The sequence below is a fragment of the Macaca thibetana genome, chromosome X, assembly GCF_024542745.1.
Source record: "Macaca thibetana thibetana isolate TM-01 chromosome X, ASM2454274v1, whole genome shotgun sequence".
In the NCBI taxonomy this organism is placed as follows: domain Eukaryota; kingdom Metazoa; phylum Chordata; class Mammalia; order Primates; family Cercopithecidae; genus Macaca; species Macaca thibetana.
This window is the reverse complement of record NC_065598.1, coordinates 43,899,652-43,926,708: the sequence shown is the minus strand read 5'-3', so window position 1 is coordinate 43,926,708 and position 27,057 is coordinate 43,899,652. Positions and strand designations below refer to the sequence as shown.

Below are 27,057 nucleotides of genomic sequence, written 5' to 3'. Positions count from 1 at the left end.
ATTACAGGCGTGAGCCACTGCGCCCGGCCTAGATTTGTCTATATTGATATATGTAATATGAGACTTTGTATTAATATTCCATTTTATAAAGAGATATATGTATCTTTTCTGCTATGGGTAGACATTTTAGTGGTTTCCTATTTTTCACTTTTGCAAACAGTGCTATAACAAATAGTCTGGTATGCAGTTCCTTGTGCCTAAGAGAAGATACTTGTGTGGGGGTGGACTGGCTAGGCCATAGGACATATATGCCTCTCTCTTTGTTCGTACTGCCACATCGCTCCTCAGAGCGATTGTCCTGCTTTACCTTCCCACCAGCAGTGCACAAATGTTGATGTTGGCTATGTCCTTGCCAACCCTTGGTAGTTGTATCTGTGATTTCTCCTTTCTCTCCAGATCACCAGAAAAGGTGGGAGATAAGGTTTTGCAATTAAAGGAGAATGTCAGCTCTGAAGAATTTCCTGTTACATTTACTTTAATGAGGAAAAGATTTTGTTCTCTGTTTTGGTGAAAATAATGTTTAGACCTCTGTGGAAAACAGTTACATACACTTTTTATTCTGAAGCAGAGCAGTTTTTTCTTTTCTTTTTTTTCTGTTCGCATTCTTGGCAAACAAGTAGGAAAGACCAATTAGGAAGCTAATGTTCTAAATATTTACTTGCAGTAATAGTCATTTTTTTAATGTTTTATGTAGCATGGAGCATTAGGTTTATGTTTACTGCCTTTCGATGTTTTGAATTGGTTAAAATGAATTAAGAGTGTGACACAACTTTATGGATAAAGATTGATCATAATTATTTGCCACTTTATTTGCATTTTGTGAGGGAAAAATACATGGTAAGAAAATGTGTTGACATTTTACAAACAGGTTAGAAAAGTCATAAAGAGTAATTTTGGCTATTTTATGTTGTCTCTTATGTTCACAGGTGGGAAAGGAGAAGTTTCACAAATCCCAACATTGGGGCTTTTGCAACAATGTTATGATGTTAGTGAGTGATGAAAAGCCTGGAATAGGTGGAGAACCACTTCTGGGACAAAAGATAAAGCCGAAATGTAGCATATATCCTAAAGGAGATGGAAGCGATGTACCATCATGGGTAGCCTTTGATAAACAGGTAAGTCACATGACATTGGGAGGAATGCAATCTTAGAATTTTACAGATGCTAAATAGCTTTGAGAAAGTAGGAGTCTTCAGTGTAAATGTTAAGGCTAATTCTTTTTCTTTTTGCCTTTTCTACTTATTATTGCCTTTATTTTTAGTGTTTTATTTTTAGTGTTTCTCCCCTTGTCTTTATTTGTTTAAATTGACAAACATAATTGTATATATTTGTGGTGTACAACATGATGTTTTGAAATATGTATACACTATGGAATGGCTAAACTGAGCTAATTAACATATGCATTACCTCATGTGCTTCTCTTTGTGATGAAAACACCATCTATTGTCTTACAATTTTCAAGTGTACAATACATTGTTATTAACTATAGTCATTGTGTTATACAATAGATCTCTTAAACGTATTCCTTCTAAGTGAAATTTCGCTTCTTTTGACTAAGGTTAGTTCTTCTGAAAAGATAAATTCAAAGTATCCTAAACAAAGAAAAATTATTCTTGCTCTGCTCTTTTTTGTCAGGCACATTGGTTGCAGGATGCCACATGTTTATCTTTCTTGGCTAATGCTTATTAACCTTTCTCTCATCTTCACTGAACAGGATAATCTGTCCTGTTCAGAGTCTGGTCAGATTGTCACTTTTGGTTTTGAGTTGCCATTGACTAAATAATTGTACTTGAGTCTGAACGTGGCTTTACATAGGAATAGAAAAATGCCTTCTCTTCTTTTCTCCATACTAACTAGTAATAAACCATAGTAATGATTCTCCATCCCTAAGGGCTAAAATGTGATATGGCAAGAAGAATAGTGAAAGGAAGCGATGCCATTGTTAGACAAGAGCTGGAATTTTTTAATGTATATGTCTATACACACACACACACACACATACATATGGACATATTGGCAGTTAGAAAAGGGAATGTATTTGAATATTTTTTAAAAAGGCTAAGATCAAAGGAAAGAAAAGGCAACCAGCTATATGGATATGCTGTGTTGATCAGACAGCCCTGTATCCCAGCCCGATGTTCTGTTCTCCAGAAAGAACTAGTTATTAGATTATTTTAGATCCTGTAAGTGCAAGATAGTTCAGGACTAGATAAAGAATTGAAACCATAGCATGCTAAGTTTGCCAGGTGGTTTTTAGCAGCTTTCAACAAGGATTGATTGGCAGTACTTTGATTCTAATTAAAATGTCCTCAAATTTGGTAGAATTGACACATCCCCATGTCATCTGTGATAGGGTAGATCAATTAGAGTGCACTTTTTTTTTTTGAAGCCAACAGTGATCTAACAGACCACAGGGAGGCTTCCTTCCTGGGAAACCATCTCTCCTTTCAACATGGGCCAATATTCTTTTCTTTTCTTGGATTATTTTCAGTACCTGGCTCAGTGCTGGACCCAGAGCCCAAAAATAATTCTGGACTGACTGACTTGGGTGGCTTATGCATAGTTTTCTGTTACTCTCAATCTTATAGGATGTTTACTTTGCATGGGCCAAAGAAAAGATTCTATTTTTACCTCATGTAAAAAAGAGGGTATTGACAATATTTTAAAACTAATCCACTACTGAATAAGTAACATAGGCCACAATGTATTAATATTAAACTATTCTCTTGCATTTCAAGTCAAAAAGTCATTTCATGTTTTTCTCAATATTTAATATATGCCTTTCAAGCCTATTTTGCAGGCCTTTAATTACTTATAAAGTTATGTAGAATATTTCGTGAATCCGGAATAATTTTAGCTTCAGACTACTTGAGAAAATGAAGAGCTTGCTCATTTCAGGTCTAACTAAATGCAACATAATTCTTTCAGTTATTTTGTTGGTCAACTTCTATTAAATATTCATTGAGCTTTAAAGGAGACACTAAGACTGAAATATTTACGTGCTCTGATGAGACTGTGAACTACAGACTAGATCCTGGTTAATACCCCAAGCAAATTATAAAGCGCTTTCTACAATAGCGGTTCAACAAAAACAAGTCAACGCCTGTTAATCATTTTTCTTAAAAATGAGACATTTTCGGTGCACCCCGTCCCAGCCGCCCGGTCCAGGCCCCTCACTCTCCTTCGCTGCACCGCCACCGGGCTCTCCGTCCGCGTCCCGCTCGTGCACATCGCGGACCCGCAGCAGCTGCAGCTCTCGCGGCTGAAGGGGCTCAGCCTGGGCTACAAGGAGAACACGCCGCCGGCCCTGAGCGGGACCCGCGTCCTGGCCAGCAAGACCGCGAGGAGGATCTTCCAGGAGCCCGCGGAGCGGAAAACTAAAGCAGCCGCCCCCGGCGTGGAGGATGAGCCGCTGCTGAGAGAAAACCCCTGCCGTTTTGTCATCTTCCCCATCGAGTACCATGATATCTGGCAGATGTATAAGAAGGCGGAAGCTTCCTTCTGGACCGCCGAGGAGGTGGACCCGTCCAAGGACATTTGGCACTGGGAATTCCTGAAGCCCGAGGAGAGAGATTTTATATCCCATGTTCTGGTTTTCTTTGCGCAAGTGATGGCATAGTAAATGCAAACTTGGTGGAGCGATGTAGCCAAGAAGTTCAGGTGACAGAAGCCCGCTGTTTCTGTGGCTTCCAAATTGCCATGGAAAACATACATTCTGGAATGTATAGTTTCCTTATTGACACTTACATAAAAGATCCCAAAGAAAGGGAATTTCGCTTCAATGCCATTGAAACGATGCCTTGTGTCAAGAAGAAGGCAGATTGGGCCTTGCACTGGATTGGGGACAAAGCAGCTACCTATGGGGAACGTGTTGTAGTCTTTGCTGCAGCGGAAGGCATCTTTTCTGGTTATTTTGCATCGATATTCTGGCTCAAGAAACGAGGACTGATGCCTGGCCTCACCTTTTCCAATGAACTTATTAGTGGAGATGAGGGTTTACACTGTGATTTTGCTTGCCTGATGTTCAATCACCTGGTACACAAACCATTGGAGGAGAGAATAAGAGAAAGAATTATCAATGCTGTTCGGATAGAACAGGAATTCCTCACTGAGGCCTTGCCTGTGAAGCTCATTGGGATGAATTGCACTCTAATGAAGCAATACATTGAGTTTGTGGCAGACAGACGTGCCGGAACTGGGTTTTAGCAAGGTTTTCAGAGTAGAGAACCCATTTGACTTTATGGAGAATATTTCACTGAAAGACGAACTTCTTTGAGAAGAGAGTAAAGGAGTATCAGAGGATGGGAGTGGTGTCGAATCCAACAGAGAATTCTTTTACCTTGGATGCTGACTTCTAAATGAACTGAAGATGTGCCCTTATTTTGCTGATTTTTTTTTCCCATCTCATAAAAAAATCAGCTGAAGTGTTATCAACTAGCCACACCATGAATTGTCCATCATGTTCATTAACAGCATCTTTAAAACTGTGTAGCTACCTCACAAACAGTCCTGTTTATTTATAATGCTGGTAGTATCACCTTTTGCCAGCAGGCCTGGCTGGCTGTGACTTACCATAGCAGTGACAATGGCAGTCTTGGCTTTAAAGTGAGGGCTGACCCTCTAGTGAGCTTGGCACAGCAGGATTAAACAATCATTTAACCAGCACAGGCAGTTGAAAGATGCAGCCTCCCTGCTTCAACACAGATTTTAATGTTTACTTAAATATAAAACTGGCACTTTACAAACAAATAAACATTGTTTGTACTCACAAGGCGATAATAGCTTGATTCATTTGGTTTCGACACCAAATACCAAGCATTCTCCTGACCACTAATGGGAGCCAATTCACAATTCACTAAGTGACTAAAGTAAGTTAAACTTGTGTAGACTAAGCATGTAATTTCTAAGTTTATTTTAGTGAATTAAAATACTTGTTAACCAACTTTAAAGTCAGTCCTGTGTATAGATAGATATTAGTCTATTGGTGCCAGATAGAAGACAGGTCGTGTTTTTAACCTGTGGCTTGGGTAGTGTCCTGGGATTCTCTTCTCTGAGTAAAGTGTTGTGGGATAAAGAAATCTCTCAGGGCAAGGAGCTTCTTAAGTTAAATCACTAGAAATTTAGGCATGATCCGGGCCTTCATATGTGTGAGAAGCCATTTCATTTTATTTCTTACTGTATTTTCCCCAACTTCTAGTTGATAAGAAAAAAATCTTGAAGAGTTTTCATATGTGGGAGCTAAGGCAGTATTGTCAAATTTCAAGTCATCCTTAAACAAAATGACCCACCTAAGATCTTGCTCCTGTTAAGTGGTGAAATCAACTAGAGGTGGTTCCTACAAGTTGTTGTTTATTCTGGTTTTGTTTGTGTGTAAGTAGGTTGTGTGAGTTAATTCATTTATATTTACTATGTCTTTTAAATCAGAAATTTTTTATTATGTATGTCCTTTTAGATTTTGCCTGTAGTTCATACTTTAAAATAATCACCCAGTGTCTTATTCTAGCATTGTCTAAATCTGAGTATTATCTAGGGGAATCTTAAACTTCAGTAGGAAACCATGAGTTATTAATATGGTTTCCATTCAAATAATAAGTTCAGAGGGAAACAGAATTTTTTTTTTTTTTTTTTAAGACTGAGTCTTGCTCTGTCGCCCAGGCTGGAGTGCAGTGGCGCGATTTTGGCTCACAGCAACCTCCACCTCCTGGGTTCAAGCAATTCTCCTGTCTCAGCCTCCCGAGTAACTGGGACTGCAGGTATGTGCCACCACACCCGGGTAATTTTTGTATTTTTAGTAGAGACGGAGTTTCACCATATTGGTCAGGCTGGTCTTGAACTCCTGACCTCAGGTGATCCACCCACTTCGGCCTCCCAAAGTGCTGGGATTACAGGCATGATAAACAAATATTCTTTATAGGGCTACTTAGAATTAATCTGCCTTTATGTTTGGGAGAAGAAAGCTGAGACATTGCATGAAAGATGATGAGAGATAAATGTTGATCTTTTGGCTCCATTTGTTAATTGTATTCACTATTTGAACATTGTCCTGTTCTATTGTTAAGTTTTCTTCATCATTTATGGTATAGTCAATTTTTAAATCTCTGTAATATACATTTTCCCATCTTTTAAGTTATTGTTACCTAAAGTTAATCTAGATTATATGGTCCTTATATTTGTACAACATTAAAATGAAGAAAGGCCAAAAAAAAAAAAAAAAAAGAGAGAGATTTTCAACTTGTTGCCAGTTTTTCCAGTAGCTTTTAATCCTAGCAATATATCTAGCATTACTCTCTCAAATAATACAAAGTAAAAATAAAGGCGGTTCTTTGGAAAGTGTATTAAAATTAATATTTATAGTAGATGCTCTTTGTGCCCAGCCAGATCCATGCTGGGGTGGTGCTCCCCAACCCCCAGCTGTGACAAATGCTTTGACAAACAGCTCACACCTGTAACTCTCGCTGGAGCCTTGCTCTTGGCTGATGGGCGTTGCATCTCTCAGAGACACCTGGGAGGTTACACTGGCCCCTTTCCACCAAGAGGGGGCAGCTAATAACTGATTTATCAAGGGTAAAAAAAAAAACCAGCTTCCTTGCCTGAAGGAGGGATAATTCTTTGCTATGATTCCGGCTCCATAGCCCCTCGTGCATCAGGCCAAGGCTACACTTGACCTGAGAATGCATCCTTGCTTGCACGGCTCATTTCCCTTTCCTTTGCTGCTTCCCTCGCACTCTTACAGGTTTCTCCCAAGAGTCTGCCCTTAATAAATCACATGCACTAAAATCCCTGTTTTCAAGCTCTTCCTCTATGGAACCCAACCTAAGACAACATTCCAGGTTTTAATCCGTAATTCTGAAAGCAAAGACCAAAATGCCTTGCTCAAGTAGACTATCACATTACAAGCAGAGAAAAGGCCATTTGCAATCACGAAAAGGAGCCAGTATTTGTTATCCCGCATGGCCCCTGTGGCAGACACTTCTAGCTGTTTATCCTTTGTGCATTCTACCCTTCCTTCTTATGGGCAGAACAGTTTTATACAGGCTGGAATTGTGCCCACTTAAACGTGTTACCTCCCCAGGCTCCTTGCAGCTAGGGCTGGCCGCATGACTCACTTTTGGCCAATGATATATGCATTAAGGTTTATTGGGTGGGGCTCCTGGGAAAGTTACTATTTTTCTAATGAAAACAGGCTCAGCGGGTATGATTTCCTTGCCTTTTGCCCTCCTTTTGTTTTTCCTGTCTGGAACTAGTGTTACCGAACCAAACTGGGTCCATTTACCTGCATGCAAGGGAAAGCCGAACGCCAAAACACAAGGTTTTTTCAGCAAGAAAGGTTTATTGAGTTGATTGGCAAGGAGACAGGAGGAAACGCTCAAACCTGTCTCCTGGAGCTGGGGGCTGGGTCAGGTTTTATAAGCATAGTGTAATGAGGTGTGATCTGATTGCATCTTGCAATGAGGTGATGCTGGGAGGCATAATCTAACTGGATCCTGCTATGGGGTGACACCAGAGCGTGATCTCTTTGGTTCCTGGATCCTGCCATATGGGGTCCATTTCTTAATTCAGTCCCTGTTCCTTGGTCCAAGCACTTAGATTTCACCTGTGCACACTTGGTTCAACTGGTCATGCTCGGGTTGTATGACCTTCGACCCTGGGGTCCACGGCAACTGAAAAACAACTCACAATTTTGTTATATAAAAGTTGAACTAGATTAGTCTGGTGCGGTTACACTAGGACATAATTCCTAGGGCACAGCAGCCATCTTGTGAGCATGACAGAGATAAAGGAAACCTAGGTCCTTGCTGGCATCATGGAGCCACTGTTTAAGGCAGAGGCTGCCTCTCTTCGGACTTGTAGTTATATGAGAAAAATCAAGCCATATTTCAGAGATTCTCAACCTAGCAAGGTATTTGGAAATATGTGGAGGTGTTTTGGGTTGTCACAATGATCAGGAGCAGGGCCGAACTAGGGTAAGGCAAGTGAGGCACTTGCCTTCGGTGCAACATTTAAGGGGTACTCCCACACTCAGCAATTAAGCTAGGTAATATTTTATTATTATCTAGTTATTATTAAGCTAGCATAATGTTTAAAAAAATCAAATTAATGCCAGAAATTCATGATGAACAAAATGCCAACATTTTAATTAAAGACAAGATCAGTTACTGTGCCATGGAAGTTATACTGGAGCCTGAGGCAAAAGGAAAAATCAGTAACACTGATCCAATCTTTTTTTTTTTTTTTTTTTTTTTTTTTTTTTGAGACGGAGTCTTGCTCTGTCACCCAGGCTGGAGTGCAGTGGCCGGATCTCAGCTCACTGCAAGCTCCGCCTCCCGGGTTCATGCCATTCTCCTGCCTCAGCCTCCCGAGTAGCTGGGACTACAGGCGCCCGCCACCTCGCCCGGCTAGTTTTTTCTACTTTTTAGTAGAGACGGGGTTTCACCGTGTCAGCCAGGATGGTCTCGATCTCCTGACCTCGTGATCCGCCCGTCTCGGCCTCCCAAAGTGCTGGGATTACAGGCTTGAGCCACCGCGCCCGGCCTGATCCAATCTTTATTAAAAATTTGGCATTTTGATATTTTGTTCCTTCTGGATATTTTGCATTATTTTTGTTTTATTTTATTTTATTTTATTTTTTGAGGTGGAATCTTGCTCTGTTGCCCAGGCTGGAGTGCAGTGGCACGATCTTGGTTCGCTGCAACCTCCGCCTCCCAGGTTCAAGTGATTCTCCTGTCTCAGCCTCCCGAGTAGCTGGGACTTCAGGCGCCTACCACCACACCCAGCTAATTTTTGTATTTTTAGTAGAGACGGAGTTTCGCTATGTTGGCCAGGCTGGTCTTGAACTCCTGAACTCAGGTAATCCACCCCCCTCAGCCTCCGAAAGTGCTGGGATTACATTAATTTTCCTGGCTTGCATTAATTTTGATGTTTTAAATCACCTCACCCTAGGGCCAGCCCTGATCAGGAGGTGCTGCTACCATTGAGTATCCAGGGGCCAAGTGTATATTTTATATCCTGCAATGTGGGGAAGGCAACCCTACATTGGGGAATCATTGTTCTACCTCAAATGCCAATACTGTTTCCATTGAGAAACATAGTGTGTGTACTACTTGCTTAAAACCCCTAGCATCGGGAGAATTTCTAAAAGCAGGCAAGAGAATTTTGCTTAATACTGCATCCACCCTTCAAAGACTTAGTTATTTCATTGAATTCATTTAAATAAAAGCAGACTATGGTGGGACCAAGACAAAAACAAGACTACTCCATAATCATAACTGTCTGAACACAGAACACGAACACCGTCCAAGTCACAAAATGCGTCACTCACACCAGTTATTTCCAGTCATCATCCCAGTACCTCCATGAGTAAGAAGCAAATGTTGATGGTTGTCCTCACCGTATAAATGAAGAATCATTCTCAAGGAGAAATGGAGCAGGAACCATAGTCTGAGACTGGGTGTTGGTGGCACTGATTCTGGTTCTGGTCCCGCCATTAACTATACGTGTGATTGTGCCTTAGTCACTTTACCTCTCCGAGCCTCAGTTTCCTTAACTATAATGCAAGACTTGGCTAGCTGATCTGTAAGGCCCTTTTACCTCTGGCAATTTATGTCTAAGACTTGACTAAAGTCAAATTCAGCTTCTTTATCCTAGAACTGAGCCCAGACCCTGGATCTCATGGTCTAGGACTCTCTAATTACATCAGGCACCCACTACTTCATTATTAATTGAAATTTGGCATTTAGCAGTTTATGCTACACTGTGGTGGCTGTATAAGATCTATAGTTAGCTGCTTTTATAAAACGTTGGAATATTTAGAAATATACAAATGACTGAATGTTTTTATATGACTTTCGTCTGGATGTTAAGCCCCATTTACATAGACTCTACAATTTTGCTCTCATTTTTCATTTGTCAACAGCTCCTAGTTAGCCTAATTTGTTTGCTATTTCACAAATGACTCAATTATAGTAAGTGGCAAGATAAAAGTTGATCTTATGGGATATGCATACATTTAAAAATATTATTTTTTTTTCCATCTATTGTAAACATAATGATTATAATCAAAACTACTGACCGCACAATTGGAATTTTAATCACTTACATTAATTGACATCAAGTTTGTAATGAGCTGATTATTTATGTAGCACTGTGTGACTCTATGATTTGAACAATATAAAAATAGATTTTTAAAATATAATTTGGTCCCTTGGGTCATCTTGATTTTTTTTTTTTTTTGGATTAAACAAGCTAGTTTATTATTCATTTGCAGCAAGGGAAAAACACACCCTAAGCAACTGTGGGATGTCTAATGAAGCAGGTGTTAGAAAAGGCTTATTATAGGATTTGGGCTTGTGTTAAGTAATTGTGGGGAGTGATTAAGGAAGCAGGGCTTTGCTCGGGATTGGGTGCTATCAGGAAGTAGGGGTACTTCTACGACTGGGTATCTTAATAAATCTCATTATAGAGAGAACAGACTAGAGTGAGTCTATACCTATAATTGGGAGAGAAGCAGCTGTCACTTCTGTGAGCCAGGAGAGGGGGGTGTTTGACATTTTGTGGCTGGACAAGGTTCATTTTCTGTCTGTGTTTAGATGTGACTGTGGAGTGGTCTTGGTTTTGTCTTGATCCATCACGGTCACAGAGTGGCCTTGTCTGATGTTGGTGGTCTCTGAAATTATTCTTGTTCAGCAGGAGAACACCAAGGCCTAGCTGTGGGTGCCAGGCCAGCTTGTAGCAGCACGAAGACCAGCTGATGGTATAGGCCAGCTCCTGGATGTCAGGGGCTACTTTTCTCTTTCTTACCCAGTACTAGCTAGAATTTTTAATTTTCCTGCAGGGAGATTAAAGAATGATCAGGTACATTACAATTTCACTTGGTTAACAAAGAATAATACGTAAATACAGATTCTCGAAGTTTTGCCTAAAGCCAGTTAGGAATGTTATAAAATATAATCAGTATATATAAAAATAAAATATAATTAAGCTTTTAAAAAAAACTGGAAAATGCATTTAAACCTTTAAACCATACCTGAAATTTCAAATGGAAATCTTTCCATAGGTTTATATAATTTTTAGATTATCTGACTCTTGCTATTAGCATGTCATAAAAGACACTAACATGTATAATTATAAGACAATGTAATTGTAATACATTGCCATTTTAATCCCATGTTTTACATCACAATTACACAGATCTTCAGCTATTCAGTTTTAGAGAAGAAATAAAAAATCTTGCCTGAAATCAACCATGTCATGCCCCAAATTCTCAACTATGCATTCTGCATTTGTCACTAAGAATAAAACACTTAGTCTTTAAATTTATATTAAAGTGATAAAGTTTCCAAATTCATTATATTATGTGGGTTTCTTTAATCTTCTTTTGAAATTCAAAAGGCACTTAATAAAAATAATCCCCAAGTCTGGAATAAATGTTTTTGGAATAAAAAGAATGAGAATCATAAATGAACCTTTTACTAAAGAAGACAGTTCTTCCTCCCCTCTTTTCTAAAACCTAGAATGTAGCTATTTGACAACATTTTAAGGCCCTTCCCTCAGGCCAAAACTTTTTATCAGTAACTAGGCCTGTGGCTTATTCTGATTAGTCCAAAGTTAAAATTGTCTTTTTGAACTTAAACTTTTGTAGATACCACTACATCCCCATTAGAATGGCTATAATTTTAAGACTCTTACCACTCACTAAGTGTTGGTGAGCATGTGGAGAAACTAGAACCTTCATACATTCCTGCTAGGAATGTAAAATGGTGCTGCCATTTTGAAAGACAGTTTGACAGTTTCTTAAACATATACTTGCTGCATGACCCAGTAATTCTACTCCTACGTATCCATCTAAAAGAAATTAAAACATGTTCACACAAAATCTTGTGTGTGAATGTTTATAGCATCATTATTCATAGTAGCCCCAAAACAGGGAACAACCCAAATGTCCCTTAAGTAATAATGGATAAACAAAATATGGTATATCCACATAATGAAAACTATTCAGCAACAAAGAAACCTAATGATATATGTTACAACATGGGCAAACCTCAAAAACATTACACTAAGTAAAAGAAACCAGACACAGAAGACTTCCTATTATATGATTCCATATATGTAAAATCCTAGAAAAGGCAAATACATAGGAGAAAGCAGATCAGCAGTTGGCTGGGGCTGATGGTGGGAGAGGGGACTTTTGTGGGGGGGTGATAGAAATGTTCTAAACTGGATTGTGGTGATGATTACACAGCTCTGTAAATTTACATAAAACCGTTGAACTGTATGCTTAAAAGTAGTCAATTTTATGGTGTATAAATTACAGCTTAAAATATTACTTTGTTTGGGTTGCCATTGTAACTGTCCAACTGGTTCACCATGCCTGCTGCCTAGACTGAGCTGATTTATCAAGATAGGGGAATTGCAATAGAGAAAGAGTTATTCACACAGAGCTGGCTGTTCGGGAGACCAGAGTTTTAATATTACTCAAATCAGTCTCCCACAAACCTCAGGAATCGAGATTTTTAAGTATAATTTGGTCAGGGTGGAGCGGGGAGGGGGTGGGTTGGAAAGTGGGGAGTGCTGATTGGTCAGGTTGGAAATCATAGGGAGTTGAAGCTGTCCTCTTGCACTGAGTTGTTCCTGGGTGGGGGCCACAAGACCAGATGAGCCAGTTTATCAATCTGGGTGGTGCCAACTGATCCATCGAAAACAGGGTCTGCAAAGTACCTCAAGCACTGATGTTAGTTTTTTTTTTTTTTTTTTTTGACAGAGTCTCACTCTGTCGCTCATGCTGGAGGGCAGTGGCGCGATCTCGGCTCACTGCAATCTCCAACTCCCAGGTTCAAGCAATTCTCCTGCCTCAACCTCCCAAGTAGCTGGGACTACAGGCATGTGCCACCACACCCGGCTAATTTTGTGTATTTTCAGTATAGACGGGGTTTCGGTGTGTTGGCCAGGATGGTCTCGATCTCCTGACCTTGTGATCCGCCTGCCTCGGCCTCCCAAAGTGCTGGGATTATAGGTGTGAGCCACCGCACCTGGTGATGTTAGGTTTTATAATAATGATCTTATTTATCCCCAGGAGCAATTTGGGGAGGTTTAGAATCTTGCCGCCTCCAGCTATGTGACTTGTAAACCATAATTTATAATCTTGTTGCTAATTTGTTAGTTCTGCAAAGGCAGTCTAGTCCCTAGGCAGGAAAGGAGTTGTTTTGGGAAAGGGCTAGTATGTCTTTGTTTCAAAGCTAAACTATACACTAAGTTTCTCCTGAAGTTAGTTCGACCTATACCTCAGATTTGAACAAGGACAGCTTGGAGGTTAGAAGCAAGATGGAGTTGGTTAGGTCAGAGCTCTTTCACTGTAATAATTTTCTCAATTATGATTTTTGTAAAGGCAGTTTCACCATAACTAAATACTACAGACTAGATGGCTTAAACAGAAATTTGTTTTCTCACAGTTCTGGAGGCTGGAAGTCCAAGGTCAAGGTGCTGGCAGGGTTGGTTTCTCCTGAGACCTCTCTCCTTGTCTTACAGATGACTACCCTCTTGCTGCCTCATCCTCTGTGCACACTAATTATAGTTATTTTGAACATAAAATCCTTGTCATTTGTAAGATTTTAGTTCACAAATTAGGAAGAAACTGATAGTTACTATTTGACTTGTTGACTTAAATTTTAGGCTGATTTATATTTTGTTCTGAATTTTTAATCTATAGAAGTCATGGTTATTTATGTATTTTCCCCCTCTGAATTCAAACCAGCTACAAGCTTATTTGAAATATTAAAAAAAAAAAATTCTTTACCTTCCTTGATTTTGCATTAGCAGGACTCTGCCCTATGGTAAACTCACTTTTTGTAACACTGATAGTGGGTGATAGCACAAATGCCATAGACCATATAATCTAGCTGTATTCTTAATACAATTTTTTTGGAGTAATTTTGGACTCACTAAAAGTCACAAAAATGGTACAGAGAGTTCCTGAATACCCTTTTCACAGCTTTCCCCGATGATAACATCTTATATAACCATAATGCCTTATCAAAACCAGGATTTTACCTTCTGCAACATGGTAAAACAAGAACAAAAATGCAGGAAATCAGCATTGGCATTGTGAACCCCAAAGTATCTGAGATGGGTCTCAATCAATTTAGAAAGTTTATTTTGCCAAGGTTAAGGATGTGCCTGTGACACAGCCTGAGGAGGCCCTGATGACATGTGCCCAAGGTGGTCGGGGTACAGCTTGCTTTCATACATTTTAGTGAGACATAATACATCAATCAATATATGTAAGATATACATTGGTTTGATCTGGAAAGGCGGGCCAACACAAAGCTGGGGAGAGGCTTCCAAGTCACAGGCAGATCGAAAGATTTTCTGATTTGCCATTGGTTGAAGGAGTTATTATCAATATAAAGGAATGTCTGAGTTATGATAAGGGCTTGTGGAGACCAAGGTTTTATCATGCAGATGAAGCCCCCAGGAAGCAGGCTTCAGATGGAATAGACTGTAAATGTTTCTTATCAGACTTAAGGTCTGCGTTGATGATAATGCTGGTCAATTTTTCCTGAATTCCAAAAGGGATGTGGGTATAATAAGGAATATCTGGCTCCCCCTTCCCAGCATGGCCTGAAACTAGTTTTTCAGGCTAACTTTGGAATGTCCTTGGCCTAGAGGAGGGATGTGTTCAGATGACTGGGGGGCTTAGAGTTTTATTTTTGGTTTACAGTATAATACTATTAACTAAACTGCAAACCTTATTTGGATTTCACCAGTTTTTAGATGCACTAACTTTTCCCCCCTTAGTTTAATAGTTCTATGGCATCTTATCCCATATATAGATTCATGTAACCACCATCATGTTCAGGATACAGAATAACTGTATTCTTTAGGATTTTGCTGTTTGAGTCCTCATTTATTGAGGTAAACTTCATTTTAATTCTTAAAATCAATTTTATTGAGGTATAATTTATATGTAATAAATGAGTCTTTCTTTCTTTTTTTTTTTTTTTTTTAAGACAGAGTCTCGCTCTGTTGCCCAGGCTGGAGTGCAATGGCACGGTCTCTGCTCACTGCAACCTCTCCCTGCTGGGTTCCTGCGATTCTCCTGCCTCAACCTCCCAAGTAGCTGGGATTACAGGTGCCGGCCAGCACTCCTGGCTAATTTTTGTATTTTTAGTAGAGACGGGGTTTCACCATGTTGGCCAGGCTGGTCTTGAACTGCTGACCTCAGGTGATCCGCCCACCTCAGCCTCCCAAAGCACTGGGATTACAGGCATGACCCACCATGTCTGGCCAAAATGAGCCTATTTTAAGTATACAATTCCATTAGTTGTGACAAATGTATGCATCTGTGTAACCACCACCCCAGACACCATCTAGAATGTCTCTGTTGCCTCAGGAGGTTCCCTTATTCCCCCATTTTGTTTAGCCCTTTCCCATTGTTCTGACTTCTATCACCATAGCTTAGTCTTTCATGTTCTTGGATTTCAGATAAACGGGATCTTATGGTGCGTCTGCCCTGGAGTCTAGCTTACTGTTTGAGATTTAAGATTTGAGGCATAGCTTTGACAATGTGTATATAAACAAAGTGTTGGCCGGGCGCGGTGGCTCAAGCCTGTAATCCCAGCACTTTGGGAGGCCGAGACGGGCGGATCAAGAGGTCAGGAGATCGAGACCATCCTGGCTAACACGGTGAAACCCCGTCTCTACTAAAAAAAATACAAAAAACTAGCCGGGCGTGGTGGCGGCGCCTGGAGTCCCAGCTACTTGGGAGGCTGAGGCAGGAGAATGGCGTGAACCCAGGAGGCGGAGCTTGCAGTGAGCTGAGATCCGGCCACTGCACTCCAGCCTGGGCGACAGAGCGAGACTCCGTCTCAAAAAAAAAAAACAAAACAAAAAAAACAACAAAAAAAAACAAAGTGTAGCAAATTCATGTAATAATCTACTATACCAGATTTCTGGGCATTTGACAGTCCTTTTTAGTCCTCTGGTTTTATAACCCTTTACTTTAAAACATTCTGGTTCCACTTTTTCAAATTACTCTCTAACCTCCTTCAGGGGTTTTAAAATACTTTAAGATGTTAATAACGCCACATTATTCAAAGGTATGAAGAAATGCTTATCTCCATTCTTTTTTCAATGTTGTCCCATTTCCTTTTCTTTTATTCTATCTCTCTCAATTTTCTTGTCCCTTCCCCTTCTGGTTTTTATTTTTATTTTTATTTTTATTTTATTTTTTACCTTTTTTCTATTTTCTTTTCTCTTTTATTGGACTTCTTCTATCTCTTCATCCTCATTCTCTTTACTTTCATCAATTTTTATTCATCTTCTATTGTGAGTGCCCTATTTAGCTTTCTTCCCTTCCTTACTTTGTCTTCTCCTGTTTCTGGCCTTGCAGTTGCTGACTTCTCTTCTTAGGAGAGTATCATCATTGTTGTCATCATCATCATCGTCATCGATTTTTTTTTTTTGAGATGGAGTCTCGCTCTGTCGCCCAGGCTGGAGTGCAGTGACATGGTCTCAGCTCACTGCAACCTCCACCTCTCGGTTTCAAGTGATTCTTCTGCCTCAGCTTCCTGAGTAGATGGGATTACAGGTGCGCGCCACTACGCCCAGCTAATTTTTGTATTTTTTTTTTTTTAGTAGAGATGGGGTTTCACTATGTTGGTCAGGCTGGTCTGGAACTCCTGACCTCGTGATCCACCTGCCTCAGCCTCCCAAAGTGCTGGGATTACAGGCGAGAGCCACCGTGCCCAGCCCATCATTGATATTATTACTAGGGCCCTTCCCCTTCCCCTTCCCCCTAGGGCTGGACCCAGGGTATATATGTCTCTTTAAATGGAGTGTTGTCTGAAATTAACTCTGTGTGCAGTGTCTAGGGTATTCTTTGGAAACATGGCCTGTCTGCAATACCTCTTTAATGAGAGGCTGTTTGGTATAGTAGAAAAAACAAGGCTTTTCAGTTAGACTGAGAGTTAGAACCTGGATTTACCATCTATTACCTATTTCATCCTGGCCATGTTTTTAACCTCTCTTAGCCTGAGTTCTCTCATCTGTCAAGTGGGAATAACAAAACCCACCTTAGAGTTTCTGTGAGCATCAAATGGGTAATGCATGTCAAATGCCCAGGACATAGTAGTCACGAAGAATTATTTCCTTACATGGGGTGGGGAGAGCAGTTTTCCTAGGGGAAGTGAAGCATAAGCTGGGACTATCCCAGTGCTCATTTGTGCTACAGGATTCTTGCATTTTTCTTTGGGATAAATTCTGGGATTTTCTAGAAGAATAAGTTTGGAGATGCTACCACTGAGACCAGTGAGTTCTAAAAAGCAGCTATTAAGCTATCAATGTATTGCTCTTTCCAATTGTCCTGTGCACCATTTATGTTGAAATTAGGGTAGTTCATAAAATCATATATTGTTTAAACAAAAGATTTTGTCATGTCTCTTCTATTTTAGCAAATTTACTTAATGGTCTTTTAGGAGGAAAGGTGATAAATAACTACCTTTTAAATTATTTTTTCATTATTCTGAACTAATAGAAGTCAGTAATAGGCTGCTACAATTGTATTTACATGCCTATTATTCATAACTGTACTCATAGATTTTATACCATGATCCTCTAGGTTCTAGAAATTTCATGCAGGTCCTTTTATGTTTAATTGAAATTCTACTTCCTTTGCAGTCTACCATGTTCCCCCCCTTTTTTTGGCTTAAAATATGAAATATGTTTTGCATGCATTTTACTATTTCTCTTTGATTCTACTTGTTGATATTTTTCATTCAGAATTTCAAAGCATTTATTTTTGTATTTATATTTGCATATCAAAATATTATATTTTAATAGTTTTACATATTAAAACTATTTTCAATTCTGGTCTACTTGGGTTTTATAGTCAGCTTTATGAATTGAAGCTTTGGTTCTTATGGATAGGTAAAGGAGATAATATTATTGTGTGTTCCCAGCTTTCTCCTTTTCCACATACCCTGCCTGCTGAACAAAAATTTGTCTTTGCTCACTCCACTTTTTTCCGCCTCCATGCTCTAAGGATTCTTCTGACTTTTTCCGTTGTTCTTATGCTTTGTGGGATATAGAAAAGGAAGAAGGGGATAGGAGGGGGAGAGAGTGTGAGTGGGAGAGCACTGATGGTGATGAAATGTGAGACTTGTGATAATTGAAAGAGAGAGAAAAGGCTTTTTTGGGGGGGAAGTGTAGATGTGGAGCATAAATTGGATCACCTTTAGATTTTTCTTGGAGGTCTAAGTGAAGATGAAACAGGATTTTCAATTGCTATTAGTTGTTGGGCCTTTTCTTTGAATATACTACCATGCTGAGACTAAGCCACACTGGCTTATTATTTGAATTGCTTCTAAATGTGAACTTACTAAATTATATATTTTTGTGTATGCTTACACAAATAAGAGAACTGCCATTATCCACCCCTCTCCCAACACCGATCAGTTGACCTAAGTCCTCTCGTTTCCCTCTGAAATCTCCCTTTCATCAGTCTCCTTCTTTCCATGGCCACTGCTACCATCCTAGTTCATCTTTCACCTGGAGAGTAGCCTCCATTGAAGGCATCCCTGCCTTCAGTATAATTCCCTTTCTCAACTGCCCACTCTGCTACAGAGTTAACTTCCTAAAATGTTTAGACTCCTTTTCATGGCTTAGGGACCACCTATATTTTGGCTCTTGTACCTTTGTAGTCTCATCTCCTTTGCTCCCCCATCACCACTCAACCCTTAGCCACACAAAATGACTTGCAGTACCCCACATACCGAATACTCCTATGCTCCCATAACTTTGCACATACTGTTCCCCTTTGCAGAGAATGCCCTTCCCCTCTTGTCTACTTCCTCCATCTTTCAGCCCATTGAAGACCCATTTCAGATGTTACCTCCACCATGATGCCTTCTGCTTAATACTTTCAGGTGATTGGCAATTTCCTCTCCTTTTGGAGCATTTTCATAAACGTTTATTAGTCTTCTCTGTGTCCTCCACTGAGCAGGAGTGAGTGGAGATTTTGTGGCAGTTCAGGGCATAGTGGTTAAGTTTGTGGCCTCTGAGGCTAGGCAACTGGAGTTCCCAGCTGTCTCATTCTTTTACTTTGAGACGGTGCATAGATTACTTAACCTCCCAAATCTTGACCTCTATAAAATGAGAATCACAGTATTACCTACTTTATTGGTGTTTTGTGAGGAGTAAATGAGATAGAGTATAAAAGTACTTAATACAATGCCTGACCCATTATAAGTACTTAATCAGTGTTGGCTATTTTAATTAGCTTTGAATTCTCAGGCCTTAGCACAACACCTGACACATGGAAGACAACTTGGCAATATATACAGAGCTGCAATATTATTAAGTCTTTCCTAATGGCTTTTAGCTTTTATCTCCAATGCATTACCATTATTTGGAGGTACCATACTCTGTTTTGCAGTTATTTGCATATAGTCTTATTCCCCTTACTTGACTGTGTACCCTTTGTAGCTGGAGAGATTGTCTTATTGAGTGTTGTATCCACTGCACAGAGCTTTGAACTTAGCAGGTATTCTGTGGCTGGTTGGTTTGTATTATTTTCCATCAGTAAGGGAGGCTTTCAGTATGAAATATCCATTTTGTGACTTTGGTTGTTGATGCACTTGTGGGAAATAAATAACATACTTTGGGATCATTAAAATCATCCAATGTATGGGGAGGTCCAATTCATTGGGTAATTACTAGAATTATAGAACAAATTCTTTGGATTGGAGAATATAAAGGGCATCATATCCAAGCATCTTTCTTTTGATCTTTTGCATGGAATCCAGCCTTTTAAAAATACATAATGTCGGCCGGGCACGGTGGCTCATGCCTGTAATCCCAGCACTTTGGGAGGCTGAGGGGGGTGTATCGTGAGGTCAGGAGATCGAGACCATCCTGGCTAACATGGTGAAAGCCTGTCTCTACTAAAAATACAAAAAATTAGCCGGGCGTGGTGGCGGGCGCCTGTAGTCCCGGCTACTCGGGAGGCTGAGGCAGGAGAATGGCGTGAACCTGGGAGGCAGAGCTTGCAGTGAGCGGAGATTGCATCACTGCATTCCAGCCTGGGTGACACAGCCAGACTCCGTCTCAAAAAAACAAACAAACAAAACCATAATACCACAAAATGATGGCATGAAGGAGTGTTTTTGCCTTGGCTCTCATATTATTCCTGCTAATTTTACACACACACACACACACGCGCACACACACACACAGAGTATACCAAATCTGAAAACTTTTTGAGTGCTAACATGATGCCACAAGTGGAAAATTCTACACCTGCCCTCATGTGATGGGTCACAGTCAAAATACAAGTGCACAACGCAGTTTATTCAGCATCCCAAGGGAAGAAGAAGCCCTCCCAACCCCCTTCACCTACAATATAGATTCTTTGCACATGCCCAGATTCCCCCAAACAAGCATGCCTACAAAGTATAATAAAATGGCACATGTGCAGGCTGGATATGCCAATGGCACGTTCCCCACAATGCCCCGTGTAGGACCAAGACCTTCGTGCATTACTCATTGTGTATTTTTGCTTATTCTCTGCTCTGTGGTGTAAAGATATTGTTGAAAATGTCAAATAGGTCTGAAGATAGCCTTATGGGTAAGAGGAAGGTTTATGTGTATCTGTAGCATAGAAAGTCAAGCTGTGGGGGAAACTGGACAGCAGTGTAAGTGTGAAGTGTCTTACAGGAGAGTATGGTGTTGGAGTGACCACAATATATGACCTGAAGAAACAGAATGATAAACAGTTGAAGCTCTATGCAAAAGTGATGTATAGAGGTTAACGAAAAGTAGAAAAACACTGCATAAAGCTAAAAACGAAGGTCTTGAACATGTATTGAAAGAGTGAGTCCATCAGTGTCACAGTGAACACGTGCCATTTAATGGTATGCTGATTATGAAAGAAATGGCAAAAATTTTGCCATTGCTTTCAATGGCAAAAACTGTAATTGTTTTTGCACCAACCTATAATAGCTGAAATGGTTCTAAATCAAGGTGATGATGATGACATTGCTAACTGTAAAAAAAAAAAAAGTGCCTATAGATGATGTGGTGAAATTGTGATGGGATTATTGGATGACTAGAGCCATATGCATTCATAACAGAACAAGAAACCATGTCAGTTGATAAAATCAGGGGCACTTATGAGACAAAAACCTCTATTAATGAGGCTGATAACTCTGGAGGAAACATTTAAGAAAGCCATCCAGCAGAATGCCTCCTCATCTCTAGAGGACCTATTTCCTGGTCCCTCAACTGCTTCTGATGTTTCTTCCCCCCTAAAAAAATAGAGCATATGAATTAGCTGGGCATGGTGGCGTGTGCCTGTAATCCCAGCTACTCAGGAGGCTGAGGCAGGGGAATTGCTTGAACCTGGGAGGTGGAGGTTGCAGTGAGCCGAGATCACACCACTGCTGCACTCCAGCCTGGGGAACAGAGCGAGACTCTGTCTCAAAAAAAAAAAAAAAAAAAAGAAAGAAAAAGAAATACCTGAGACTGGGTAAATGATAAAGAGGTTTAGTTGGCTTATGGTTCTGCAGGCTGTACAGGAAGCATGGCACATCTGCTTATAAGGAGGCCTCAGGAAGCCTCCAATCATGGTAGAAGGCAAAGGGGGAGTGAGGCACTTCACATGGCTGGAGCAGGAAGAAAAGAAAGAGTGGGGAGGTGCCACATACCTTTAAACAACCAGATCTCATGAGAACTCAGTATGGTGAGGATAGTACCAAGGGGGAAATCCACCCCCTTGATCCAATCACCTCCCATCGGGACCCACCTCCAACATTGGGAATTACAATTTGACATGAGATTTGGGTGGGTACACAGATCCAAACCATATCACATGTGAGTAAGTGTAAGAAAATGATTGCTTATCCAAAGCATATAGATTCAGTCAGGAATGATGATTATGCCAAATAACCAGATTGTCCATATGAGTGGTTGAGATAGTGACACCTTTGCTTTCTGATGGTTCAATGCACACAACTTTGTTTCATGTGCAAAATCATTAAAAATAGTACATAAAATTATCTTTAGGCTATGTGTATAAGGTGTGTATGAAACATAAATGATTTCTTAGATTTGTGTCCCATCCCCAGGATATCTCATTATGTATATGCAAATATTCCAAAATCTGAAAAACATCTGAAACACTCCGGTCTCAAGAATTTCGGATATGGGGTACTGAAGCTACATATTTCCATACGTGTGTGTGTATATATATGATAAAGGAAAAGCATTATAAAAGATAAAGGAACAATCATATATATATATCCACACAAACACACACACACACACATATATATATAATCATTTATATGGTAGGTGTTTTCCATTTCTATTTTTCGTATTGAATGTCAGTTTTCTTGATTCAGTTTATAAAACTCCATGATTAGCAATGTGATATCTGTGGGATAGGGTGACCCCCTTTCTTCTAGTCCTAGTATGATTTTTCCAGGAAGTCTGATTTTAAACAGTGGTTTGGAATCTCTTTAGTAATATCAAGTGTTTTTTAATTGCTTGCGCAATAGACTCCATAAGGATGTGAAGACTATTTTAGATATGGTTTTGACAGTATTTTCAAGCTTCCAGCTTTGCATCCTACACTGATTTATATATTATTCAGTATTTTTATACATTCATTTTCTCTCCAAAGCCCTGTTATATATACATAATTTTCTTAATTCTTTAAATAGTGCTGTGGTTATCACTGTGGTTAGCAAGTGTTGATTTTCTAATTTTTGCTGAAAGGTTAATCAGTGAACAAAGAGCTTAAGTGGTTTGTACCATTGCTGTAGTTAATTAGTGATGAAGCTACATGAACATTCTAGCATTCTAGCCACTTCCCGTTCCATTTTTATGCATCATAAAATCATGTCTTTTTTTTTTTTTTTTTTTTTTTTTGAGACGGAGTCTCGCTCTGTAGCCCAGGCTGGAGTGCAGTGGCCGGATCTCAGCTCACTGCAAGCTCCGCCTCCCGGGTTCACGCCATTCTCCGGCCTCAGCCTCCCGAGTAGCTGGGACTACAGGCGCTGCCACCTCACCCGGCTATTTTTTGTATTTCTTAGTAGAGACGGGGTTTCACCGTGTTAGCCAGGATGGTCTCGATCTCCTGACCTCGTGATCAGCCCATCTCGGCCTCCCAAAGTGCTGGGATTACAGGCTTGAGCCACCGCGCCCGGCCAAAATCATGTCTTATGCAGACAAGTAAAACTAAATTTCATGAATGCTTATATTGCCCATACAGGTGCATTTTATCTTAAACCGTAGATTTAGTCATGACAATTTGAGTATCAATTATAAATAGGTTTATGATATTTTTGTGATACAAAAATATTCTTTGGAAGTCATCCCTCTGTAATTTACCTTTTTTGTTATTCATTTATGCAACTTACCTTTGTTGACCATCTCTTATGTTCAACATGCTAAATGAGATTCAGGTTTGTATAACTTGAGTTTTCTTAAAATAAGATACGCCTATATAAACACAGTATCCATAGGAACATAAATTTATCAAAAAATGAAGTGAGAGGGAAAAAAATAAGAATTTGGAGTGAGATTATAACTTGAGCATTGGTATTTAGATGTACCCCCACCTCCACAATCCCAATTGAAATCACTGCAAAATTTTAAAATGTGGAGAAACTAAATTAGTGTTGGAGGCCAGGGAGGGGTTCCATCTTCATGTTGCAAACTTTTAAGAAGTTTCCACCTGATATAGTGCAGATGGGATCATAATGAAAGAATATACCCAAACCAACTTGCAATTTCACTTCCTGAGAAAGTCACAAGAATCGATTTGGGGGTTAGGACAACCTGTAGGGGTTTCCACCTGGTTCACTTTCACAACTATTGATGGCGTAAGAGTGTCACTAGGAGGCCCAGAAATATAGTCACACTGAAGTCAAAGCAGGCCCTGCATTCGGGCTTTTCTCTGATGGAACAGGCAATGGCATACAAAGGACTGGCCACTCTTCCTGGAGTGGAGGTTGGGTCAATTCATAAAATGTTTATATGGAAAATTAGAAGGTTTTCCTGCTGGGGACTACCCATGGTTCCAGCTCCCTTCCTACTTCTCTTGACCACTCTATATGAATTTATATTAACCAGAGAGGAGGGATCTAAGAACATTAGGATAGATGGTGAAGGGAGTGAAAGAAAACCCACCCACCCACCCTATTTTGTGGAAAACACCAGCCTAGATAGACTGCTCTTTGTTCAGGATTGAACAAAGAAACTTAAGGTTTCTGAAAAGATTCTACAACATAAATGGAGAACATAGTATTCAAAAGACAGAGGAAGAAAAATACTTATTTTAAAAGGATGTTTTCTACAGAAAAAATAAATATTTTTGTTAACAACGTGCTTTGTGTAAGGAAGTATAAAACACAAAGTGAGAAGTAAAAGCAAATTAAAATATTATTGAATGAGACTGCAGTCAAAGGGAGATTGCTGAAGAAGTATAAAATGTGAGGAATCTAAAAATGCATTATATGTGGTAAAGAAAAATATTAAAACTGGGAGAATGGGATGAGTGATGGAAAAGGTAAACTTGAGAAATTATCCTGAAATGCAATGGAAAAAGATAACAGAGCAATGAGATAATGGCAGGTTGGACAGAGGATGGAGCTCTAACATGCAGACAATTGTTCCTAAAGAATTAAAGGTTAGATTAAAAGCAACCAAATTGATTAAGCATACCATAAGAAAACAATAAAAACAAAAACAACTTTCTGGATTATAGAAAGACGTAGACCGGCAGATAGAATACTTATTCTGTACCAGAGAAAATAAAAAAAGAGATCAATAATTAGATCTACCCTGACAAATTTTCAAGGATAAAGCAAGGAAATTACCAAGCATCAGGACAGAAAAAGTAATTTAACCCTCAAAGGAGAAGTTGACATCGGAATTCTCAGCAATACTAAATGCCAAAAGACAATGAAGCAATATCTATAACTTTTAGGGGAAAATGTTTGTGACTTAGAAAATCTAGACTCAGCCAGGGTGTTATCATTAGTGAAAGCAGCAGTAAGATCTCAGTTATATAATTTATCACAAATATGCTATCCACATACTTTTCCTGAAAAAGTTGCTTAATTGCTAGCCAATTAAGAGATAAAGCAAATTAAACAGTTCAACCATGGGGAGGTAATGAAATAAAAGGATTAGTGGTGAGTAGTGGAAAGAAACATATATAATAGGTCATGAAATAGAAATAAAATTCAAAACATGACATAAACATTTTGAATATTTATTGAAAGATAAAAGGATAACAATCATAAAATGAGCCCCAAATGCAAGATAGGGATAGAAAAAAATATATAAATTATTTAGAAGAATATGCAATTTAACAGAGCTATATGGTCACAACTGTGTCAAGGAAAGACATCAACAACAGTGGGGTTCTAGATAATAGAAATGCCATATACTTTTTCCTGTTACTATTTCCATATTTTTGTAATACATTTATATTTTTATAGTGTGTAAAGTAAACTTTATCAAAATAAAAAAATCCATGTATACAGCAGAGTTATAATTACAGACACATTTGTGATATTGACTGCTTTGTTCTTGTTCTCCAAATTAAAAATAAATTAAGCATTTAGCTTAGGACATTAGAAAATACACAATAAAATAGACATCAGAGAACAGAAAGAAAAACAAATTTCAAAGCACAATTTTATGTATCAGTAACAATAGTTTTGAAAAAGCACATGCTGTCTGAGTTGATCATTTAAAACAAATAGAATTAAACCTAAACAAAAAATACAGAAAACAATATATTTAAATCATAAACTCAGAGGAAGTAGAATGCATAGCTATGCTAACTATGAAGTGAATAGTATTAACTAGCAAAACTGATGTAAGTACAGTGCTGGAATTTGCCAGTAACTATGGAAATATTAGAGAAAACTGCCAAAGAGCTACTCCAAATGTTAGTGATTGTCTCTAAGTGGGTAGCATTATGGGCTATTTTACTCCCTCTTGGCATGTTTTTTTTTTTAATTTTTACTTTTTACTCTTTTCTCCACTACAAGCTACTTTAATTCTTTGAACAATTTTTCCATGTGGGTAAACTGTTACCATATTTTCCTATTAAGAAATATTTTCAATAGATTTTTTTTCTACAATAAATTTTACTGAAAACATTTGGTTCATTAATTTTTGTCTACATGAATGCTGTCCATCATGGCTTTTGACAATCTGAGTTTTCTTAATGATCACATTTCTACCAAAATCAATTTTCCTGAGTCAAATTTTTTATATCCAGATTTTGCCAATATTTGACTCTTCTATTGATTTTTAAAAAATCAATTTTACCATGTGCATTTTCCCTTCTGTTGCTTTTGTTTGGGTTTTTAAAAAATCACATTTATATTTTTGCTTGTCTCAAAAATTTTTAATAAGCAGGTATGAATTTTGAAGTTAGATATAATAAAAACCAACTGAAAAAGCAAATCCCTCTGTCTCCCATGACAAAGTAGGCAGGTTTGTTTCTTTTGAGCTTTAAAGGTAGAAATAGCTGCCTTTCTAAAATTTAAGTGAAGCGAAATGTCGACATGCCCTGAAAGGACTGCCAAGGTTCAGGGGGCCTGTTAATGGGCCTTGAGAGGCTCTGCGACTCTGGACTAATGACCTAGGGACCACTAAGAGTAAACTGAATTTCTAGATTACCGGCTACCTTCACAGCTCTCTGATGCCTCCAGGATGGGAGAGTAGACACACCAAATGCCAGACAAATAAATGCTAAATAGTAATTCTTTGAGGTTCAATGGAATATCTATCACTTACATAGCAAACTATTTACAAAATGTCACAAATTTTGCATATTTGCATTGCAAGATTTTACTAGTAACATGAGTAGGTGCACTGTTCTTTACGTCACTCATGGAATAAGTAAATGAAGATTGTGCTTTTTGATTTAGACCACTCTTGATATACTACACTGAGAACTACATTGCTCGCTCCTCTTCCTAAAGAAATAAAGGTGAATTACAGCAAGGTTCTCTCCTGCATGTTAGAAACACTGTAGAG

The 27,057-nt window shown here is 39.1% G+C and overlaps 2 protein-coding genes and 1 pseudogene across 3 annotated transcripts in view; all 3 read left to right on the top strand.

Moving 5' to 3' along the window:
• MAOB (monoamine oxidase B) overlaps positions 1-27,057 on the top strand; it is a 713,383-nt gene that overhangs the window by 162,567 nt on the left and 523,759 nt on the right. The gene's annotated exons all lie outside the window — the stretch shown is intronic.
• The window catches only part of EFHC2 (EF-hand domain containing 2), a 198,034-nt gene that overhangs the window by 28,754 nt on the left and 142,223 nt on the right, over positions 1-27,057 (top strand). Inside the window, exon 2 of the mRNA XM_050775820.1 lies at positions 927-1,115. Coding sequence (XP_050631777.1) covers positions 927-1,115 — 189 coding nt within the window. The remainder of the gene's footprint in view (positions 1-926; positions 1,116-27,057) is intronic.
• On the top strand, positions 2,338-4,497 carry LOC126946754 (ribonucleoside-diphosphate reductase subunit M2-like; annotated as a pseudogene). Its single transcript, XR_007722752.1, has 2 exons — positions 2,338-2,354; positions 3,079-4,497. The product of XR_007722752.1 is annotated as a ribonucleoside-diphosphate reductase subunit M2-like (transcript).